This window comes from Indicator indicator, chromosome 22 (assembly GCF_027791375.1).
Source record: "Indicator indicator isolate 239-I01 chromosome 22, UM_Iind_1.1, whole genome shotgun sequence".
Taxonomy (NCBI): Eukaryota; Metazoa; Chordata; class Aves; order Piciformes; family Indicatoridae; genus Indicator; species Indicator indicator.
In genome coordinates, this window is record NC_072031.1 from 17,529,634 (window position 1) to 17,551,104 (window position 21,471).

General features: G+C 55.9%; 1 protein-coding gene across 1 annotated transcript in view; it reads left to right on the top strand.

Moving 5' to 3' along the window:
* The first annotated feature begins 288 nt into the window (after nt 1-288).
* The window catches only part of XPO6 (exportin 6), a 33,881-nt gene continuing 12,698 nt past the window's right edge, over nt 289-21,471 (top strand). Inside the window, exon 1 of the mRNA XM_054390895.1 lies at nt 289-304. Within this exon, the coding sequence (XP_054246870.1) occupies nt 302-304 (3 nt within the window). The 5' untranslated portion in view covers nt 289-301. The remainder of the gene's footprint in view (nt 305-21,471) is intronic.

Consider the following 21,471-nt stretch of genomic DNA (forward strand, 5'->3'; position numbering starts at 1 on the left):
CGCCCGCCTCGTTCCCTCTGCCGGCCAGCACCGCGTTCGCCCAGCCCTCGTGGGCCTGTCTTCTAGCGGCCCTTCCCAGTGTCCCGGGGCTCCCCGTTCCCGCCGGCCGGGGGAGGCCCGGGGGCTGGGAGGCAGCGGCACCTCTCCGGGAGGGGAGAGGCAGCCAGTGGTGGTCCTGGGGCTCTGTGTCCGGCGGGGGGCTTCGACGGTGCATGGGCGGGGAGGCCCCGCCGCCGGCGGCCATGAGGTGAACGGAGCGCGGTGCCCTGCCTAGAGCCGCCCCGCGGGACCGCCGGCAGCCATGGTGAGTGCGGGCGAGGAGAGGGGCAGCCGTGGTCCCCACCGGGACGGGAGCCGCTGCGCTCCCCCGGGGCCTGCGGCCTGTCCCGGGCCCACCTGTCCTCAGGGCCTGCCTCCGGCTCGGGGACAGGTGGCCCGGGGCCTGCTGCGAGCTGCCGCCTGGGCAGCGACCCGGCCAGGGGCTGCGGGCCCTGGAGACCCCGAGGGGCCTGCGGGTGTTGAGGGAGGGAATTCTTTCTGGGAAGAATGTGTGCTAGGGGGAAATTCTTCCAGGGAGTGTTTCTACCAGAGGATGGTGAGAACTGGAAGCTTTCTGCTGTGCCTGCCGTGAACTTGCCCACTTCACCTCCAATTTAACCTCGAATGTGCTGCAGAAATGACCTGGATTCCTTTTTGTGCACAGCAGTATTGGATTCTGCTGCAGGTTCGGGCCTTGAGCTGCCTTCCAGCAGCAGCAGCAGCAGCCCTAGCTGTGTGCAACCCCTCTGAGAGCTCCAGAGCTGAGATACGGCATGCTCTGATTTGCACAATCTTTTCTTTTCTCTCTTGATAAGAAGCAAGGGAAGACATCTTTGCTCCATCGGGGGCTCACACAGCCAGCCGTGCAGGGTTGGGAGGTGGATTTCTGCCTTCACGGGCTGCTGATGCTGCTCACTGTCGCCATACCAAGCACAGGCAGTCATTTGCTAAGTAACAGCTGCTCTTCTTTGTCCCTTGTCCCTCCTGCAGGGAAGACTTTTATCTCCAGATTTAGTAGGTTGGCATAAGGAAGCCACAAACATGTGGTGTGCAATTGATCAGTAAGGAGAGATGTCTTCACAGCCCTGGATCTGCTTTCTCCTGTCCTGTCTTGCCCAGAGGGCCCTACTGGACAGACAGCAGTTACTGATCTAGCTTTCAGCTCCTTTCTAGCTTAAACTATCTCAGACAGTATAGGTTCAGGCCTTGCACCCCTTTTCTTCAGGAATTTGGGATGTTGGCTTGCAGTTGTGAGTTCCCTCACCCAGGAGTTGGAATTCACAGTTATGGAATGCATTGGGTTGGAAGGGACCCTCCAAGGGCATCCTGTCCAACCCCCTGCAGGCAGCAGGGACACCTCCAGCCAGAGCAGGCTGCCCAGGGACACAGCAAGGCTGAGCTTGAATGTCTCCAGGGACAGGGCCTCTACCACCTCCCAGGGCAGCCTGTCCCAGTGTCTGTCTACCCTCACTGTGCAGAACTCCCTCCTGATGTCCAGCCTAACTCTGCCCTGCTCCAGTTCCAAACCATTGCCTCTCCTCCTGTCTCACAGCCCCTTCTGCACAGTCCCTCCCCAGCCTGCCTGGAGGTCCTCTGCAGATATTGAAATGCAGCTCTGAGGTCTCCCTGGAGCCTTCTCTTCTCCAGGCTGAACAGCCCCAACTCTCCCAGCCTGTCCCCATAGCAGAGTTTCTCCAGCCCTCTGATCATGGTGGCCTCCTCTGGCACCTCTCTGTCAGCTCCATGTCCTTGTTGTGTTGGGAGCTATGTGGCTGGACACAGCACTGCAGAAACAAGCACATCTTCACATGATTTGATGTGCTGCTGGGTCACTGGTGCTAGCTGATTGAAACCTTGCTCTCTGTAGTCCATATGAGCTGAATTCCATCAGTCCCTTACAGAGTTTTTTTGCTGCTCCAGGGGGTGTCTGCTGAGGTGGGACATGGTGCCCTGGATAAATACAAGCAGCAGCCTCTGCTGAATGCACCAGGGATGGACTCCTGACTTGCCTGACACACGTCACAGCTCTTCCTGAGTGTTAGCTGTAGCCAAAGCTGGAACAAAGGTTGATGTTCCTGAGGCAGGGTATAGCCCAGGCTCCAGAAGATGCCTGAATGCTGCAGCTGGGATGGGAGGTTTGGTGGGACAGTTGTGTGTGACAAACTGTAGCCCTGCATGTGGAAAGAGGGTGCAGAGATTTGTGCTTCAGAATCTGCACTGATGACTGCAGGGGGCAAAATGACTTCTTGGTTTCTCCCTCAGCTTCATGTAGCTGCACATTTCACCTACTCAATTCTACCTCCTTTTCCTTTTGCCCCCTCAACATGCAGTATTTACCTCTGCTACAAGCTGACTTTGGGAGCTGAGCAGCAGTCAGTGGGCCCTAGTGCAGGGTTTACTGTTGGAGCTCTTCATATGACTGCTGGGCAAGATTTTTCCCTCTGCTCCCTTTGTCTTGGAGCTTACGGATGGGTTTGTTCTGCTGCTGGGGCAGCCTCCTTCCTGGAAACACTTGGAGAAGAGTGAAGATGAGATTGCTGTAAGGCACAGTGAGGACAACAAAAGAGAACTCAGTCCTGTGCCACAAATACAGGCTTGGGGAAGCAGGTTGGAGCTGGAGAGAGAGATGTGGAGGGGATTAAAGAATGGGAGGTAGAATCACAGAATGGTTTGGGTTGGAAGGGACCTTAGAGATCACCCAGTTCCAACCCCCTGCCATGGGCAGGGACACCTCCCACCAGCACAGCTTGCTCAAGGCCTCATCCAGCCTGGCCTTCAGCACCTCTAGGGAGGAGGCAGCCACAGGCTTCCTGGGCAACCTGTGCCAGTCTCTCCCCACCCTCACTGCAAAGAATTTCTTCCTCATCTTCAGTCTAAGTTAGAACTGGGATTTGATTAACTGGAAATGGGCACATTGTGTAGTCCCCAACAAAGGCAGGAGGGGAAACCATTGCTTAGCATAGGGGTGTGGTAAACAGGTGCCAGTTCAGTCTGGGTGGATGCCACTGATGGCTCCAAAATCACCATCCAGAGCAATGTGGGCAGCAGGGCAGGAGAGGGGATTCTGCCCCTTGGCTCTGCTCTGTCCACACCTCACCTCCAATCCTGCCTCCAGCTCTGCTGTCCCCAGCAGGAGAAGGACTCAGAGCTGTGGAGTGAGGCCAGAGGAGGCCACAAAGATGCTGCAAGGGCTGGAGCAGCTCTGCTGTGAGCACAGGCTGAGGGAGCTGGGGGTGTGCAGCCTGCAGAGGAGAAGGCTCCAGGGGCACCTCAGAGCTGCCTGCCAGGACCTGAAGGGATCCTGCAGGAAGGCTGCAGAGAGACTTTTGCTGAGGGGGTCTGGAGCCAGGCCAAGGGGGAATGGTTTGGAGCTGAGACAGAGCAGGGTTAGAGTGGAGCTGAGGAAGAAGTTGTTGAGTGTGAGGGTGGTGAGAGTCTGGCACAGGCTGCCCAGGGAGGCTGTGGCTGCCTCCTGCCTGGGGGTGTTTCAGGCCAGGCTGGATGAGGCCTTGAGCAGCTGAGTCTAGCTGAGAGGGGCATGGCAGGGGCTTGGAGGAGATGAGCTCTGAGGTCCCTTCCAACCTGAGACATTCTATGATTAAAAGCCATTTCTTTTCACTGGAAGCTTGAATCATTCTTCTTTCTGAGGTCTTCACCAAGGACAATCCTGCTGTGTCGAGCTGTGTGGCCATGGGGCTGTGTCTGGTGGTTGCTGTATGCTTGTGGCAGATCTCACTGCTAGTGCTTGTTGAATGTCTGCTAAGCAGTCCTGGTACAGCACCCAGGTCGTGGCTGACTGTGAAGAAGGTGTCAGTGATGATCACCTCATGATATGGCTGCAGAGGAAGAGTGTTGTGGAATGCAGGCTGGGAGGTCGGTTTCTATGGGGGCCAAGCTGACCTCTAACCACAGAGGAACTGGTTCCAACTTAGGCACTGAAGCAGGATCATGGAATCTTTTTGGCTGGCAAAGCCCTTTCAGCTTCTCCAGCCCAGTCATTCCCTAACTCTACCAAGGCTGGGGCTGAGCCATGGCCCTCAGCACCACAGCTCTGCCTCTGGGAAACACCTCCAGGGGTGGGGATTCAGCCACCTCCCTGGCAGCCTGTTGCAGTGCTTGATAAGCCTTTCACTGAAGAAGTTTCTTCTGATGTCCAGCCTGACCCTCCCCTGGCACACTTTCAGGCCATTGCCTCTCCTTCTATCCCCTGAGCCTAGGGAGCAGAGCCCAAGCCCCAGCTGGCTCCAGCCTCCTCTCAGGGAGCTGCAGAGAGCAATGAGGTCTCCCTCAGCCTCCTCTTCTCCAGGCTCAACACCCCCAGCTCCCTCAGCTGCTCCTCCCCAGCCCTCTTCTCCAGACCCTTCTCCAGCTCTCTTGCCCTTCTCTGGACCTGCTCCCTCAATGTCCTTCTTGGAGTGAGTGGCCCAAAGCTGACCCCAGGACTCCAGCTGTGGCCTCCCCAGTGCCCCGTTCAGGGGCGCAATCCTTGCCCTGCTCCTTCTGGCCATGGTATTGCTGCTCCAGGCCAGGCTGCTGGTGGCCTCCTTGCCCACCTGGACACACCCTGGCACATCTCCAGGCTGCTCTCTTGCTTTCCAGACCACAAAATATTACTATGGTTTCCCAGTCAACTTTTAGGATCCTTCTAGGTGATTTTCGTGAGCTTCAACACCAGTACTGTTTGTGGATCTAGTCCTTGCCAGCCTGTGTGTTTTGCAGACAGATCAGCTGTGGCTTTGTCTCTTCTCCTTTCACATCTCTTTCTTCTTCCACTTGCTGAGATGAGCCATCTCTAAAACCTCTAGAGCTCATCTGTGATCTCCTGAGCCATATCTGGCACCTGGCAAGGGCATTCATAGCTGCTGGGAGGGTGAAGGCAGGTGAGTGCCTCCCAGGACATGGACCTGATGGAGAGAGTCCTGAGGTAGCCATGAAAATAATCAGAAGGCTGGAGCAGCTCTGCTGTGGGGACAGGCTGAGGGAGCTGGGGGTGTTCAGCCTGGAGAGGGAGGAGAAGGCTCCAGGGACACCTTAGAGCAGAGAGCTACACTTCCAGCACCTGAAGGCTGCAGAGGGACTGTTCCCAAGGGGCTACAGGGACAGCACCAGGGGCAGTGGTTTGAAATGAGAGCAGAGCAGATTGAGATTGGATGTGAGGAACAAGTTCTGCACCCGGAGGCTGCTGGAACACTGCAGCAGGTTGCCAGGGAGGTGGTTGAGGCTCCATGCCTGGAGATAGTCAATGTGAGGCTGGACAGGGCTCTGTCCCTGCTGAGTGCAGGGGTTGGACTGGATGCTCTCTGGAGGTCCCTTCCAACCCAGAGCATTCTGTGATTCTATGGTTTGTATCCTGCCAGCAATCAGAATAGCAGCTTAGGAAAAGAGACTTCTTCCAGGGCATGCTTTTGTGGCAGGACTCAGCTTTAAGGACCTGGTATGAAGTCAAACCTTCAGCCAGAAGCTGCAAGCAGGCTCCTCACCCTTGCTGGCTTCAGGTACAGGACAGGTCCCCTTCTTCCAGGTGCTGACTTGGCCTCAGGGACATGTAGTGAGGTGGGAAGCAGCAGCAGATCCCTGTCCTGCATGAAGCAGATCGAGAAGAGCTGGAAAGAGGCAGTGGCTGTGGGCAGCTTCAGTCTCTGCATTTTCCCCAGCAGCATCCCAGCTTTTATTTTCAAGCCCTCTTATCACCTCCCAGTTTCCTTTAGCAGTTAAGTGCTGCCATTTCCTTATGCTCAGAGCTTCCTTTGCAGACCTGAGGATGCTTTCAATTTGCTGCAGAACAAAGCATGTCAGACTTGCAGCCCATGGAGCCAGGTAGCTCTGGTGAGCCACAGGTGGCTCAGGCAGGGAGCCTGCTGCTGGATTACCCTTAGTTGTGCTCCTCTCTATTATGTGTTGGTGTAGCTGAGCTGGTGGCTGGGTCACAGCTGTGGGCCATGAATCAGTCCTGTGGTGCTGGGACCTGTCCTGGTGCCTGCTGTGCAGGTGTGGGGATGGTGTTGTAGCAGGGGCATCTTCTTGCTTTTGCAGAGCCTTTCTGCCTGGCTGCCTCATGGTGCTGGAGAGGCTGGAATGGTGTGAGGGCTGTGCTGCCTGGGCCTGCTGCAGGTGGGCTCTGGGGAGGGCTCCCCACAAGAAGAGGGAGAATCCCAGAGTCATTTGGGCTGGCAAAGCCCTTCTAGCTCATCCAGCCCAACCCTTCTCTAACTCTGCCAAGGCTGGGGCTGAGCCATGGCCCTCAGCACCACAGCTCTGCCTCTGGGAAACACCTCCAGGGGTGGGGATTCAGCCACCACCCTGGACAGCCTGGGCCAGGCTTTGAGAACCTTTTCATGGAAGAAGTTTCTTCTCATGTCCAACCTTACCCTCCCCTGGCACAGTTTCAGGCAATTTCCACTCCCTCTATCACCTGAGCCTAGGGAGCAGAGCCCAAGCCCCAGCTGGCTCCAGCCTCCTCTTAGGGAGCTGTAGAGAGCAATGAGGTCTCCCTCAGCCTCCTCTTCTCCAGGCTCAACACCCCAGCTCCCTCAGCTGCTCCTTCCCAGTCCAGTTCTCCAGACCCTTCCCCAGCTTTGCCCTTCTCTGGACCCTCCTCTCCTCCATCTGCAGCTGAGAAAGTGATGCTGAGCACACTGAGGGCTGTGGCAGGCAGGAAGATCTCAAGCGTGGTGAGGAGGCCTATGCTTGATGGGAGGTTGTAGACAAGAAGAGGGAGCTGGAGCTTGTTGTCCCTGCTGCCACTGCTGGCTGCTGTGCAGGTCAAACCCAGCCTGCTGCTCTGTGAGGAGCAAAGGCTGAGAGCCTGCAGAAGAGCAGCCCCAGAGGGCAGCTGAGCAATGCTCAGCAAGAGCTAAAGGAGCTGTGGGTAGGGGGCAAGAGGCTGGGGCCAGACTCTGCTCAGTGGTGCCCAGGGCCAGCACAAGGGGCAAGGGGCACAAAGTGGCAGGCAGGAGGTTGGATGTGAGCAGGAGGAGAAAGTTGTTTGGTGTGAGGGTGCTGGAGGGCTGGAGCAGGCTGGCCAGAGAGGTTGTGGAGTGTCCTTGTGTGGAGAGCTTCCAACTCCCCCTTGGCATTGTGCTGTGGGTGCCCTGCTGGAGCAGGGCTTGGACTGGATGAGGTCCAGAGCTCCCTTCTGACCCCACCCTGCTGGCACTCCGAGTGACCCTAGGCTAGGGCTAGACCTGCCTGTGCCCTTCTGAAGAAATAGGGCCCAGAGCTGAGTTTGTAGCAGGAGAGCTGTCTCAGGTGTGGCTGCTCTGGGTGCCTCCCTCAGCATGGAAGCTGTCCTCTGAGTTAAAGCAGTGTGGCTGTCCTGAGAACCTCTCAGGGTCTGCAGTAGCTGCCACCCCTTTGCTGTATTTCAAAGCCCTCTGTAGCTCGATGTAGGCTGCACCATATCCAGATAGACTGAAAGCTGCTAAGACAAAATTATTGAACCTCAGGGGCTTCTAAACTACCTTGGAAAGCCTCTTTCTGCTAGATGAGGGTCATGGCAGTCCTCTGAGAGATGAGCCTTGGTTGGTGAGGTGATTTTAGTGGAGAAGCATTAAAACCTGGCATGTGCTGCAGAGAGATGGTTCAGCCTGTGGGCTCCTACAAGCCCCAGAGGGATTTGTGTTCTCTTTGGTCATTTTAATGCACTTTAGGAGGTGCTGCCACTTAAATCTGGGAAAAGGTGATGCTGTGTCCCCAGGTCCCTCAAAATCATTCTCCTTGATCAGTCAGCAGTGGTTTCCTGTAAGGAGATGTGCTGTGGTCACTGCTGCAGCTCAGGTGTCAGCATGGTCAGCTAGCCCAGGCTTCCCAAGGCCTCATCCAGCCTGGCCTGAAACACCCCCAGGCAGGAGGCAGCCACAGCCTCCCTGGGCAGCCTGTGCCAGACTCTCACCACCCTCACACTCAAGAACTTCTTCCTCAGCTCCACTCTAACCCTGCTCTGCCTCAGCTCCAAACCATTCCCCCTTGGCCTGGCTCCAGACCCCCTCAGCAAAAGTCTCTCTGCAGCCTTCCTGCAGGATCCCTTCAGGTCCTGGCAGGCAGCTCTGAGGTGCCGCTGGAGCCTTCTCCTCTGCAGGCTGCACACCCCCAGCTCCCTCAGCCTGTGCTCACAGCAGAGCTGCTCCAGCCCTTGCAGCATCTTTGTGGCCTCCTCTGGCCTCACTCCACAGCTCTGAGTCCTTCTCCTGCTGGGGACAGCAGAGCTGGAGGCAGGATTGGAGGTGAGGTGTGGGCAGAGCCGAGCCAAGGGGCAGAATCCCCTCTCCTGCCCTCTGTCCACACTCCTCTGGCTGCAGCCCAGCACACAGCTGCCTGCTGGGCTGCAGGAGGGCACTGCTGGCTCTTGGGGAGCTGCTCAGCACCCAGCACCCCCAAGGCTCTTTGTTCAGGGCTGCTCTCAACCCACTCTGCCCCCAGCCTGGATTGGCCTGGGCTTGGCCTGCTCCAGCTGCAGGACCCTGCCCTGTGACTTGTTGGACCTCCTGCAGCTGGCACTAGCTCACTTCTCAAGCCTATCAAGATCTCTCTGGATGGATCTCCTGTTTGCCAGCTCTAGTTTGTCAAAGTGAAACCCTTAGAGCATCATTAGAATGGTGAAGGATGTTGCACCTGGCTTGTTCCCCTCCTGCTGAGGGTGTGGTGCTGAGGGCCATGGTTTAGCAGAGCCCTGCTAGAGTTGGGGGATGGTTGGACTCAGTCTAAAAGGCCTTTCCCAACCAAAGCAGTGCTGTGATTCCATGATCAGGATGTTGCTTACTCACCCAGGCAGCCCCTGGGCTTTCTGTCTGTGGTCAGGAATGGAGTGGCAGAGGGACATCTTCTCCAGGCTGGGTTCAGGGGCACCTGCCCTTCAGGAAGGTATTTCTGCCATGAAGCAGCTTTTTTTGTTTGTTTTTCCCAGTCTTCCCCCTCCCTGCATCTTTCATTCCTCTCTTGATCCACATTCCAGTTACACACTGACAATCCTCATGGGAGGCTCTCACTCCACCTGCAGTGTTTCAGCTCTTCTAGCAACACCTTAAATTCCTTCATTCCACCCCCACTAACCCCCCCTGCTCCCTCTCCAGTGTGGGTCATGCCTAAAATCCCTTTCTGTTTTCACCATTTCCCAGCACTTTCCACCTGTGCTCCAAATGATCTCTGCTTTGTTTTCAAGCATCCCCAGGTCTGTGGCTGGCTCTGCAAGCCAGGTCTGTATTTTTAGCACTTGGACTTAATAATTTATGAAGGCTTTGATGGCAGCATGGATTTCTTCTGGAGAGGCATTGTCATGCTGCCTTTCAGTCCCCTCTGCTAGGAAGGAGCAAGCTCCTCTGGTCTGCTAGAGTGCAAGGGATGGAGCCTCCCAGAGGGAGGAGTGGGGCTGGGTGGTTTCTCTCTACCAGAGATCATTCAGTCTCATAAAGCTTCTGTTGTGCTCAGGTGATGCTTGCCTGCTTTGGTGGCTAATTGCTAATGGAAACTGGCTGGATATGATTCCAAAGGGTAGCACTCAATGGCTCCATGTCCAGGTGGAGATGGCTGACAAGTGGAGTCCCTCAGGGGCTGTCCTGGGAGCAGTGGTGCCCAATGGCTTCATCAGTGCCATAGACAGAGCCTGAGGCACCCTCGAGTCTGCAGGGGACACCAAGCTGGGTGGTGTGGTTGGGAAGGCTGAAGGATGGGAAGGCATCCAGAGGGACCTGGACAGGCTGCAGAGGTTGCTGAGGAGAACCTCAGAAGGTTCAACAAGGCCAAGTGCAAGGTCCTGCAACCCTTGGTATCAATCCAGGCTGGGGGTGATGAGACTGAGAGCAGCCCTGCAGAGAAGGCCTTGGGGGTGCTGGGGGGGGAGAAGCTGGCCAGGAGCCAGCAATGGGCACTGGCAGCACAGAAGGCCAAGGGCAGCCTGGGCTGCATCCAAAGCAGTGTGGCCAGAGCTGGAGAGAGAGGATCCTGCCCTCTGCTCTGCTCAGACCTCACCTGCAGGGCTGGGGCCAGATATGGGACCAAGCACAAGAAGGAGATGGAGCTGATGGAGAGGGCCCAGAGGATGCCCCAAAAATGCTCAGAGGCTGGAGAAGCTCTGCTGTGGGGACAGGCTGGGAGAGTTGGGGCTGTTCAGCCTGGAGAAGAGAAGGCTCCAGGGAGACCTCAGAGCTGCATTTCAATATCTGCAGAGGACCTCCAGGCAGGCTGGGGAGGGACTGTGCAGAAGGGGCTGTGGGATAGGAAGAGAGGCAATGGTTTGGAACTGGAGCAGGGCAGAGTTAGGTTGGACATCAGGAGGGAGTTCTGCACAGTGAGGGTGGACAGACACTGGGACAGGCTGCCCTGGGAGGTGGTGGAGGCTCCATCCCTGGAGCCATTCAAGGTCAGCCTTGCTGTGTCCCTGGGCAGCCTGATCTGGTTGGATCTGTCCCTGCTGCCTGCAGGGGGTTGGACAGGATGCCCTTGGAGGGTCCCTTCCAACTCAATGCATTCTGAGGGTGAGCAACACCAGCACAGGTTCTGTGCTGCAGCCCCACTGGTGCTGTACTTTGGCATCCAGGCTGTTTTTTCTTGCACTAAAATTTGTCTCCCTGGTTGTTTTCTGCAGCAGCAGCTGCTGTTGAAGCACAGTGTGTTCAGAGTCAAGGTCTGGAAGGGTGCAGTGGAGAGAGCTGCTCTGTAGTGGTTAGGTTTGTGACATTCCCCCCTCACCATTGCCCAATTCTTTTGCTTAAGGAGAGAAGATTTGAACTTTCTACAAGTCCTTGGCTGAGTGTTTGCAAATAACAACTGATAGGATAAGAGAAAATGGCCTTGAGTTGCCCCAGGGGTGGTTCAGGTTGGCCATGAGGAACAATTTCTTCCCCTTGAGGGTTGTCCAGGCCTGGCCCAGGCTGCCCAGGGCAGTGCTGCAGTCCCCATGCCTGGAGGGGTTCCAGAGCTGTGTAGCTGTGGTGCTGAGGGCCATGGCTCAGTGGTGCCCTGGCAGTGCTGGGGTAAGGCTTGGACTGGATGACCTCAGAGGTCTTTCCAAAGAGAAAGGATTCTGTGATTGCAAATGTGAAGGTGAACAAAGCCAGCTGTGATCCCTGAGCTCTCCTGCCTGCTGCACAAGTGAGAGGGAGCTGCTCAGCTGCTCCTGCTCCCACCTGCATCAGGGCTGCAGCAGCCACTCCTCTGCTCCCACCAGCACCCAGGAGCAGGAGCAATAGTCTGATGGGACAAAGGTGAAGGAGCAGAAGGCAGCTCTGCAGCAAGGTTCTAACTGCTTTCTTTTGTTTCCTGCTGGTGCCTGATGAAGCAAACCAGGTAGTGACCAAAGTCCAGGGGTGTGTTGGCCTATGGGACACCCCTGGTCCTGGGAAGGATGGAATCATGGACTGCATGGGGTGGAGGGGATGTTTCAAGCTCATCCAGTCCAACCCCTTGCAGTCAGCAGGGACAGCTGCAACCAGGGCTGGGTGCTCAGAGCCCCAGACAACCTAAACTGCAACCTCATTCCTCTCTACAGCTGCTGAAGGGAGGCTGCAGTGAGGAGGGGACAGCCTCTTCTCCTTGGTATAAAGAGACAGGAGCAGAGGAAATGGTTCCAAGTTGCACCAGGGGAGGTTCAGGCTGGATCTCAGGAAATATTTCTGCACTGGAAGGGTTCTCAGACCTTGGAACAGGCTGCCCAGGGCAGTGCTGGAGTCACCATCCCTGAAGGTGTTTAAATGGAGTATGGCCCTTAGGGACATGGTTTGGTAAGTGCTGGGTTGAGGATTGAACTGGATGAGCTTGGAGCTCTCTTCCAACCAGATGTGTCCTGTGATTCTTGGGGCAGCCTGGGCCAGGCTCTCCCCACCCTCACTGCCAAACATTTCTCCCTTCTCTCCACTCTCAATCTCCCTCTTTCACTTCCAACCATCCCCCCTTGGCCTGTCCCAACAGGCCCTGAGAAAAACTCTGTCCCCAGCTTTCTCCTGGCCTCTTGAAGCACTGCAAGGCCACCAGAAGGTCTCCCTGGAGCCTTCTCCTCTCCAGGCTGAACAACCCCAACTCTCCCAGCCTGGCCTCCCAGCAGAGGGCTTCCACCCTGCCAGCACTGCTGTGGCCTCCTCTGGCCCTGCTCCCTGGCCCTTCCCAATAGGCTGGAGCAATGTTTGCCCCAGAGCTGCAGGAGATGCAGGGTGGAAGCCAGGAGCTGTGTGCAATCCCCCAGAGTGCTGAAGCAGTCAGATCCCAGCAGCTTGTTCTCCCAGTGGATTAAGATGTTCCCTCTGGGTCTGCTGCAAAGAGCCTTGCTGGGTTATTCACAGATTGCATTGGGTCATAGGGGGCCCTCCAAGGTCATCTTGACCAAACCCCTGCACTCAGTAGGGACACCTCTAACTAGAGCAGGCTGCCCAGGGCCACCTGGGGTCTGGGTCCCATGGTGTCATCCATCACAGTTTCATGGCACACTCTGAAATGCCCAACACAGATTTTGCTGCTTTTGCCAAGAATTAAACTTGCAGCAGCCTTTTGCTTCCCTTTGGCAGGGGGTGAGGGCCTCATAAAAGATCCTATTTTTGTCTGCTGTACTTGCACCTCATTGGGTAAGATCTGATCCTTCCCAAGTGGAAGCCTTCAGTGATGTCACTTTGGTAGTCCTGTGCTGAGAGTTTTTGCCCAAGGAAGGGTGGCCAGCAGATGGGGAGAGGGGATCCTGCCCCTCTGCTCTGCTCAGACCTTACCTGCAGGGCTGTGTTCAGCTCTGGGGCCTCAACACAGGAAGGACCTGGAGCTGCTGGAAAGGGTCCAGAGGGAGGCCACAAAGATGATCAGAGGCTGGAGAACCTCTGCTATGGGGACAGGCTGGGAGAGTTGGGGCTGTTCAGCCTGGAGAAGAGAAGGCTGCAGGGAGACCTCAGAGTAGCCTTCCAGTACCTGAAGGGGCTCCGGGAGAGCTGGGGAGGGACTTTGAACAAGGGCTGGGAGTGCCAGGATGAGTAACAATGGCTTGGAGCTGGGAGAGGGGAGAGTGAGAGTGGAGAGGAGGAAGAAATTCTTTGGAATGAGGGTGGGGAGGCACTGGCACAGGTTGCCCAGGGAGGTGGTTGAGGTCCCATCCCTGGAGACATTCAAGATCAAACTTGATGGGCTCTGGGCTGCCTGCTCTAGTTGGAGATGTCCCTGCCCATGGCAGGGGATTGGACAAGATGACCTTGGAGGGTCCCTTCCAACCTGCTGTGTTCCATGTTCTGTAACCCTGCCAGGCAGGGGTGGCTGTGGAGAATGATCTGGCAGGTGAGCAGAGTTCATCTCAGCAGGGCTTTGCCTTGCTGGAGCTGTGAGATATTCTGAATGGTTCTGTTCTTTTTGATTCACTTTCTTCTTTTTCTTGTCCCAGAGCTTCCTCTTCGCAGCTCTGCAGATGTGCAGGCTTGGAGAGCCTCCTGCAGCTGGGACTGCAGACAGCTGCAGTTCAGGCTGTGTCTGGCTGTGAGCAGGAGCTGGCTGTAGGCTCAGAGACATGAGGCCTTGCTTGCAGGCTGTGAAGTGTCTGAGAAGTGGACTTAGAAATGTGGTGGTGCATCTTGGAGGGCACAGGGCTGATGTGCAAGCTGCCAGCTCAGGACCCCTGTCACTTAGGCATCTTTGTCGGTGTCGTGGGCAGTGGCACTGAGTGCACCCTCAGCAGGTTAGCTGATGGCACCAGGCTGTGTGATGTCATCCAGAAGGATCTTGAAAGGCTTGAGAAGTGAGCCAGTGCCAGCTGCAGGAGGTCAAACAAGTCACAGGGCAAGGTCCTGCAGCTGGGTTGGACCAACCCCAGGCACAAATCCAGGCTGGGTGCAGAGTGGGTTGAGAGTAGCCCTGAAGAAAGAGCCTTGAGGGTGCTGGTTGAAGGATAGACCCAAACACTGAGACTGCAAAGCCCTTCAGAGATGTGAGCTTCTAGAAGAGCTGAAGTGCTTTGGGCAAGATCCAGTCACCTTGTGGTATCTTAGCATCCAAAAGGTGGCTTGGGCCTGGCTGAGCACCCATGGCAGATAACCCACCCTGTGCAGTGTCCATCTGAGAGCCATTCTGTAACTTGTTTTGGATGATAACAGCCCAGCCACAGTGAGGGAAGCAGCTGAGGTGTCTGAACCAGGTGTCCACTGAGGAAAGGCTGATGCCTGTAGCTTGACTAAAGTCCCCAGAGTGACTCCAGTGCCCACCAGGGATGCCTGTGCTGTGGGGATGTGCAGCTGTGAGATGCAGAGCCTCCATCTCAAGCAGCCTGCTTTGGATTCATAGGTTCACAGAATGGGTTGGGTTGGAAGGGAGCCTAGAAATCACCCAGTGCCAACCCCTTGCCCTGGGCAGGGACGCCTCCCACCCACCCAGGTTGCTCTAGACCTCATCCAGCCTGGCCTTGAATGCCTCTAGGGAGGAAGCATCCACAGCCTCCCTGGGCAGCCTGTGCCAGAGTCTCCCCACCCTCACTGCAAAGAATTTCTTCCTCATTTCTAGTCTCATTCTGCCCTCCTCAAGCTTCCATCCATTGCCTCTCATGCTCTCCTCACAAGCCCTTGCCGTGCAGCCCGTGCCAGCCCTGGCTTCCTCAGTGCAGTGAAGCTGATGCTGAGGTGCAGGATTATTTTTAGCAACAAAAGCAGAATTGTGAAGTGCTTCAAAACCAAAAATTGTCTGACCCAAGACATCTTCTCCAAAGGGTGCTGCCTGCTTCCAAGAGGCAGAACCCTGCAGCTCCATGGCACTGCTGCTCCCTTCAGTGATGGAAAGCTGTTCCAGGCTTTCACACCTCTTCCTGCATCTCCTTAAGCATTGTAACCCACAGAGGTCTTCAGCAGACCTGCCAACAGATGTGCTCCCCAGCAGCAGGCTGCTGATGCTGGCAGCAGGGCTCAGGCTTTGTTCTCCATTTCCTGGTTGCAGTTGCTGTGGTCTAATGAGCTGAGAGCAGGCTTCAGCCTGTGCCTTGAGAGCAGCTCAGGCTCCTGCTGCCATTGCAAGGCATCTGCTGGCTGCAGGAGACAGCCAAACCCTCTCCTGCTTCATGCAGAGGGCCACAGCTCTGACAGCTCACTAATGAGATGTACATTTTGCAACCTCATTTCTGCTACACCACCATTCAAACCCAAAAAACCTCCTCTGGAAGTCCTGAATTGTTCCACCTCAGGGCAGTGGGCAGAGGAACAAAGGCACTGTGCTGCTCCCCATCTCCCTGCAGTGATGAAGCCAACATCCAGCACCAGAGCTGCTCCAGGCCTTCTGCCTGTCCAAATGACTTCAGAAACCCACAAACTACATTTCAGGAATCAATGGATTTTTCTTTAAACCTCAGCCAAGGACTAAAAATGGCCACAGGCTGAACAGCCCTGCGTGGAAGAGGCTGGGGAGAGCCAGCAGTGCTGATCTGCTCTCTGCAGCAGGATGAAGAGATCAGCTTACCTGTAAGCACTGCCAGCTACACAATGCCCAGCACCTCTGGGATCCCTAAAGGGTCCTGTTTCTTTTGTCACCTTGTCCAAGCAGGCTCATCCAGCCAGGCTCCGGCTCCAGAGGCTGAGCTTTGGCTAGCAGGCTCACGTGCCTGCCTGGTTCATTCTCAACCGGTCGCTCCTGATGGCCATCACCCAGGCCAGCAGCCACTTCACACAGAATGCACAGGGTTGGAGGGGACCTCATCCAGTCCAGCCCTTCTGCAGTAAGCAGGGACACCCCCAACTAGAGCAGGTTGCTCTTAATGCCTTAAGCCTGACCTTGACGTGGGCTTTGCTGAGACTTTACACAGCAAGCACAGAGCATGGACATGCAGCACTGAGAAACCCACTGAGGACCTCCAGGCAGGCTGGGGAGGGACTGTTCAGAAGGGGCTGTGGGGACAGGAGGAGAGGCAATGGTTTGGAACTGGAGCAGGGCAGAGTTAGGTTGGACATCAGGAGGGAGTTCTGCACAGTGAGGGTGGACAGACACTGGGACAGGCTGCCCTGGGAGGTGGTGGAAGCCTCATCCCTGGAGACATTCAAGGTCAGCCTTGCTGTGTCCCTGGGCAGCCTGCTCTGGTTGGAGCTGTCCCTGCTGAGTGCAGGGGGTTGGGCAAGCACAAATCCAGGCTGGGTGAAGAGTGGCTCCAGAATAGCCTTGAGGAGAAGGCCTTGGGAGTGTCAGTTGGTGACAAACTCCCCAGGAGCCAGCAACGGTCACTGGCAACCCAGAGCCAGCTGTGTGCTGGGCTGCATCCAAAGCAGGGAGAGCAGCAGGAGAGACACCCCAGAGTCCTGAGAGTGTGAATGCTGATTTCCATGTTCATTGTCTGTATTAGTTTTGGGTTAAATTCACGAGGTGGGAATTATAAAATATTTTTTTTTTTTTTTCCCAAAAACCCCACCCCAAAACTCTGTACAAAAACTGATCAAATTCTTTACAGGTTCTATTCAGTCCTGAACTCTTCCAGGATGCTTATGGCAATTTGGACACAATTTAGAGAGTTCAGAGACTGTAAAAGCTATGACACAAATAGCTTCACTCACTTATAAACCAAAGGCCAACCAAGAACCCTTAGGGAGATATGGGCAGGCCAGGGATTACTCACAAGGATTAGAGTAGGAATTTGGGAGATGGTCCCCAGGCTCTCCAGCCACTTGCATATGTACAAAATGCCAGAGGTCCCTTGGGCCCATGGGCACTGAAGCTAACATGGAGCTGCCCAATGGGAAGCCTTCTGCCAGCCTATGACCATCAAAGGCAGAGGCCAGGACCTCGTATCTGGGGCAGCTTTCATGCTCTGACCCCAGCTGGCATCTTGTTTACCAGACAGGCAAGGGCCTGGCCCCTTTGTTCCTTTTCCCCCCTTGCCCTGTTGTTGTGGCAGGAAGGAGGGGAGAGAAAGGACCTGTCTAGACATCTTGAGGCCTGTCTGGATTTGCACTGGGCCATGTGTCATGGCCTTACCACCACATTGTCATGTTGTGGTGGGGCTCAGGTAGGGAGAGGCTTTGGAAGACACCTTGGGAATTGTTCAATGGGTAGAGGGTTGCCTCAGCTTACACTTTAGGTTTGTGCCATGACTGAGCTGCCTTAATTCTCACAGCAGTAACAAAGATCTGGAAGCAGGGCAGCTTCTGCATGGCCTGGGTGGGGTTTGGAGCTCTAGGAAGCAGGCAGGGACAGAGTCAGCGCAAAACAAGCCCTTCTTCCATGGCTTGTAACAGGAGTGGAGAACCAAGTGATGGTGTGCAGAGCAAGAAGGGCTCTGAAGGAGGAGAGAGGTGCTCAGGAGCACCTGGAGCAGCAGGGCTGAGGGGGGGTTAATTAATTATGCCCCAGGGAGGTCAAATCTGGAATCCAGGGCACAGTTCTGGGCTCCCCAGGTCAGGAGAGACAGAGAACTGCTGGAGAGAGTCCAGAGGAGGCTGCAAAGCTGCTGAGGGGCCTGGAGCAGCTCTGTGAGCAGCAAAAGCTGAGAGCCCTGGGGCTGAGAGCCTGCAGAAGAGCAGCCCCAGAGGGCAGCTGAGCAATGCTCAGCAAGAGCTAAAGGAGCTGTGGGTAGGGGGCAAGAGGCTGGGGCCAGACTCTGCTCAGTGGTGCCCAGGGCCAGCACAAGGGGCAAGGGGCACAAAGTGGCAGGCAGGAGGTTGGATGTGAGCAGGAGGAGAAAGTTGTTTGGTGTGAGGGTGCTGGAGGGCTGGAGCAGGCTGGCCAGAGAGGTTGTGGAGTGTCCTTGTGTGGAGAGCTTCCAACCCCCCCTGGGCATTGTACTCCTGGGCAAGCTGCTGTGGGTGCCCCTGGTTGATGGAGCTGTTCTGGGTAGAATGTGTTAAGATCTAAACCTCAGTAGCTAGGGGAAGGTGGAATGGTGCTGGGCTGTGTCTTGCAGTGGTGATGGTGGGAGGTGGGTGGGCAGGAAGGGGATGTAGAAGCAGGCTTTGGAAGCCAGGGCTGTGCTGGCTCTCCATTTGCTCTCAAGCTCTGGTGGAGGGAGCTGGGGGCTGGTAGGTGGTAGATGCAGTGTGGAATGTGTCTCGCAGTGCAGGTACTGAAGGAGGGCTGGAACAAGAGTAGGAGTCTGAATTCAAAACATACTGGGGTGCAGAGGGGTGGTGAATAACAGCTCCTGAACAGAGATCCCCTGGTCTGCACTGAAGAGCAGAAGGGGATGGGGTTCAGCATTAGAATCACAGAATGGTCTGGGTTGGAAGGGACCTCCAAAGCTCATCCAGTCCAACCCCTGCACTCAGCAGGGACATTCTCCCCTAGATCAGGTTGCCCAGAGCCCTGTTGAGCCTCACCTTGAATATCTCCAGGCATGGAGCCTCAACCACCTCCCTGGGCAACCTGTTGCAGTGTTCCAGCAGCCTCCTGGTGCAGAACTTGTTCCTCACATCCAATCTCAATCTGCTCTGCTCTAGTTTGGTGCTGTCCCTGCAGCCCTTTGGGAACAGTCCCTCTGCAGCCTTCCTGTAGCCCCTCCAGGTATTGGAAGGTTGCTCTAAGGTCTCCCTGGAGCTCTAATGGCTGACCACCCCCAGCTCCCTCAGTCTGTCCTCTAGCAGATGTGTTCCAGCTCTCTGATCATCTTTGTGGCCCCTTCCCAGTGTTTCTCCTCCCTGCCACTGAAGGAGGTGGCTTTTAGGGTTCAGCTTCCATGGTCTGGAATCAGGTCAGAAGGTGTTGCAGTGCTCCCTGGAGGACAGGTGGAGTTCCCTTGGTGACCTTGCAGCTGCAGCCAACACCTTACCGTAAAAAGCTTTGTGGAGGGATTACTTTAAACTTGTCTGGGATTGAAACCCAGCTCCAAATACTGTAGGAGCAAGCCCACAGTCAGGGCCTTCTTCCAGCAGTCCTCAGCAGCCCTGCTGAGAGCATTGTTTGTGTGATCCCTGCCCCCAGCAGCAACTGAGGTCAAGTCAGCAGGCACTGGAGAAAAGTCTCTGAGAGAGAATATCACTTCTCCTCTGCCCTAGGGAGACCACAGCTGCAGTACTGGCTCCAGTGTTGGGCGCCCAGTTCAAGAGAGGGTGCCGGAGGGCTGGAGCAGGCTGGCCAGAGAGGTTGTGGAGTGTCCTTGTGTGGAGAGCTTCCAACCCCCCTGGGCATTGTGCTGTGGGTGCCCTGCTGGAGCAGGGCTTGGGCTGGGTGAGCTCCAGAGCTCCCTTCCCACCCCACCCTGCTGGCACTATGTAAAACAAAATGTAAAGCTGGCAAGTGAGCTCTGAAGCCCTTCCATGTCCTCCAGACTGAGCAGGCACTCTGCAGAGTAAAGTCAGTGTGGTAGCTTCACTGAAGCAGGTGTGCAGGGTCTGGATTGCCACCCAAAAGTCACTCCTGCTGTTCAGCAGGGCTGGGTGAGTCACTCATCCTACCCAGAAGCTTTAGTCACAGGCTGCAGGATGAAGTGAACTTAGTGAGTCCTGGTTTAGGCAGCAAGGTACAAAGCTTTTGCTTCTCCAGAGCCTTGTGTAGGTGCAGTGAACTGCAGTTGCAGCTAAGTCTTCCTTAACCAACAGAAAGTCAATGGCTCCTACTTCTTAAAAGGTCAGGGAGGGACATCCCTGGAAGCAGCTGGTGCCTCCAGGCTTTGTAGGTCCTTCTCTTGGGGCTTTGGTGGATGGAGAATGTCTTTGAACCATAGAAGCATAGAATGTTGGGGGTTGGAAGGGACCTCTAGGACTGGATCCAACCACCCCTGCCAGAGCAGGGTCACCACCACACAAAAACACATCCAGGTGGGGATTGGAAGTCTCCACACAAGGAGACTCCACAGCCTCTCTGGGCAGCCTGCTCCAGGCCTCCAGCACCCTCACATCAAACAAGTTTCTCCTCCTGTTCAGGTAGAACCTCCTGGGTTCCAGATTGTGCCCTTTGCCCCTTGGCCTGTCCCTGGGCACCACTGACAAGAGCCTGGCCCCTCAGGTATTTCTAGACATTGATCAGATTCCCTCTCAGCCTTCTCCTACAGACTAAACAGCCCCAGGGCTTTCAGCCTTTCTTCACAGCAGAGGTGTTCCAGTCCCTTCATCATCCTCATAGCCTCTGTTGGACTCTCCAGCAGCTCCCTGTCTCTCTTGAGTTGAGGAGCCCCAAACTGGAGACAGTATTGCAGGGATGGTGTCACCAGGACAGTTCTTGGTAGCAAAGCTCCTCATTGCCATCACAATAGGAAGCTGTACCCAGAGTCCTGAGCCTGTGGTGGTTCTGAGTGTCTGAGGCTGCTGGTGGAGGTTGGAGTTCAGAGATAGAAGCTGTGAGTAAGCAGCTCCACACCTCTGCTTTGATAACTGTTCATGAACCACCTTGGGCAAACTCAGGGAGGCAGATCTGGGGCTGTAGGCTGGCAGGGGCTCTCTCCCGCTCAGATCCAGGTCAGGTCACACTTAATCAGGAGGTAAGTCAAGGTGCAGCAGGCTTAGGGCACACCTGACCCAACTAACACCATAGCAGTTAGCTTGGGGACAATCAGCTGTGACCATCAGCTGCCTCCCAGCTGAAGAGAGCTACAGGAAGGCTGGAGAGGGACTTTTCATAGGACTGTCCAGCAACAGGACAAGGGGGAAGTCCTCCAGCCAGAGATGATGTCCTCAGTCACAGCTTGGGTAGGTGAAGAGGTTGGTGATGCAGGGAAGCAGGTGAGTGTGAATGCTGGTGCCCTGCCAGCCAGGGATTGCTGTGTCCCAGGAGGACATCCCTGTGCTGACCTAGAAATCTCAGAGGGATGTGTCACAGGATGGCTCAGCTTGGAAGAGACCTCAGAGCTCATCTCCTCCAACCGCCATGCCCAGGGACACCTCCCACCAGCCCAGGTTGCTCAAAGCCTCATCCAGCCTGGCCCTGAACACCCCAGGCAGGAGGCAGACCCCTGGGCAGCCTGTGCCAGACTTTCACCATCCTCACACTCAAGAACTTCTTCCTCAGCTCCACTCTAACCCTGCTCTGCCTCAGCTCCAAACCATTCCCCCTTGGCCTGGCTCCAGACTCCCTCAGCAAAAGTCTCTCTGCAGCCTTCCTGCAGGATCCCTTCAGGTCCTGGCAGGCAGCTCTGAGGTGCCCCTGGAGCCTTCTCCTCTGCAGGCTGCACACCCCCAGCTCCCTCAGCCTGTGCTCACAGCAGAGCTGCTCCAGCCCTTGCAGCATCTTTGTGGCCTCCTCTGGCCTCACTCCACAGCTCTGAGTCCTTCTTCTGCTAGGGACACAAGAGCTGGCTGCAGAAGCCTGGCAGTTGTGGAGTCTGATTCCCTGGACCTGTTTTTGAGGCAGAACAGTGTGTGCTGGAGCAGTGTGTGCTGTGGGCACTGTGTGCTGTGGGCACTCTATGGGCACATGCCATATGCATGCTGGGTGCTGGGCATGCACTGTGGGCACACTGTGCTGTGTGCTGGAGCAGTGTGGGTGCTGGGTGCTTGGTGCTGGAGCAGTGTGGGTGCTGGGTGCTAGGTGCTGGAGCAGTGTGGCTGCTGGGTGCTGGAGCAGTGTGGCTGCTGGGTGCTGAGT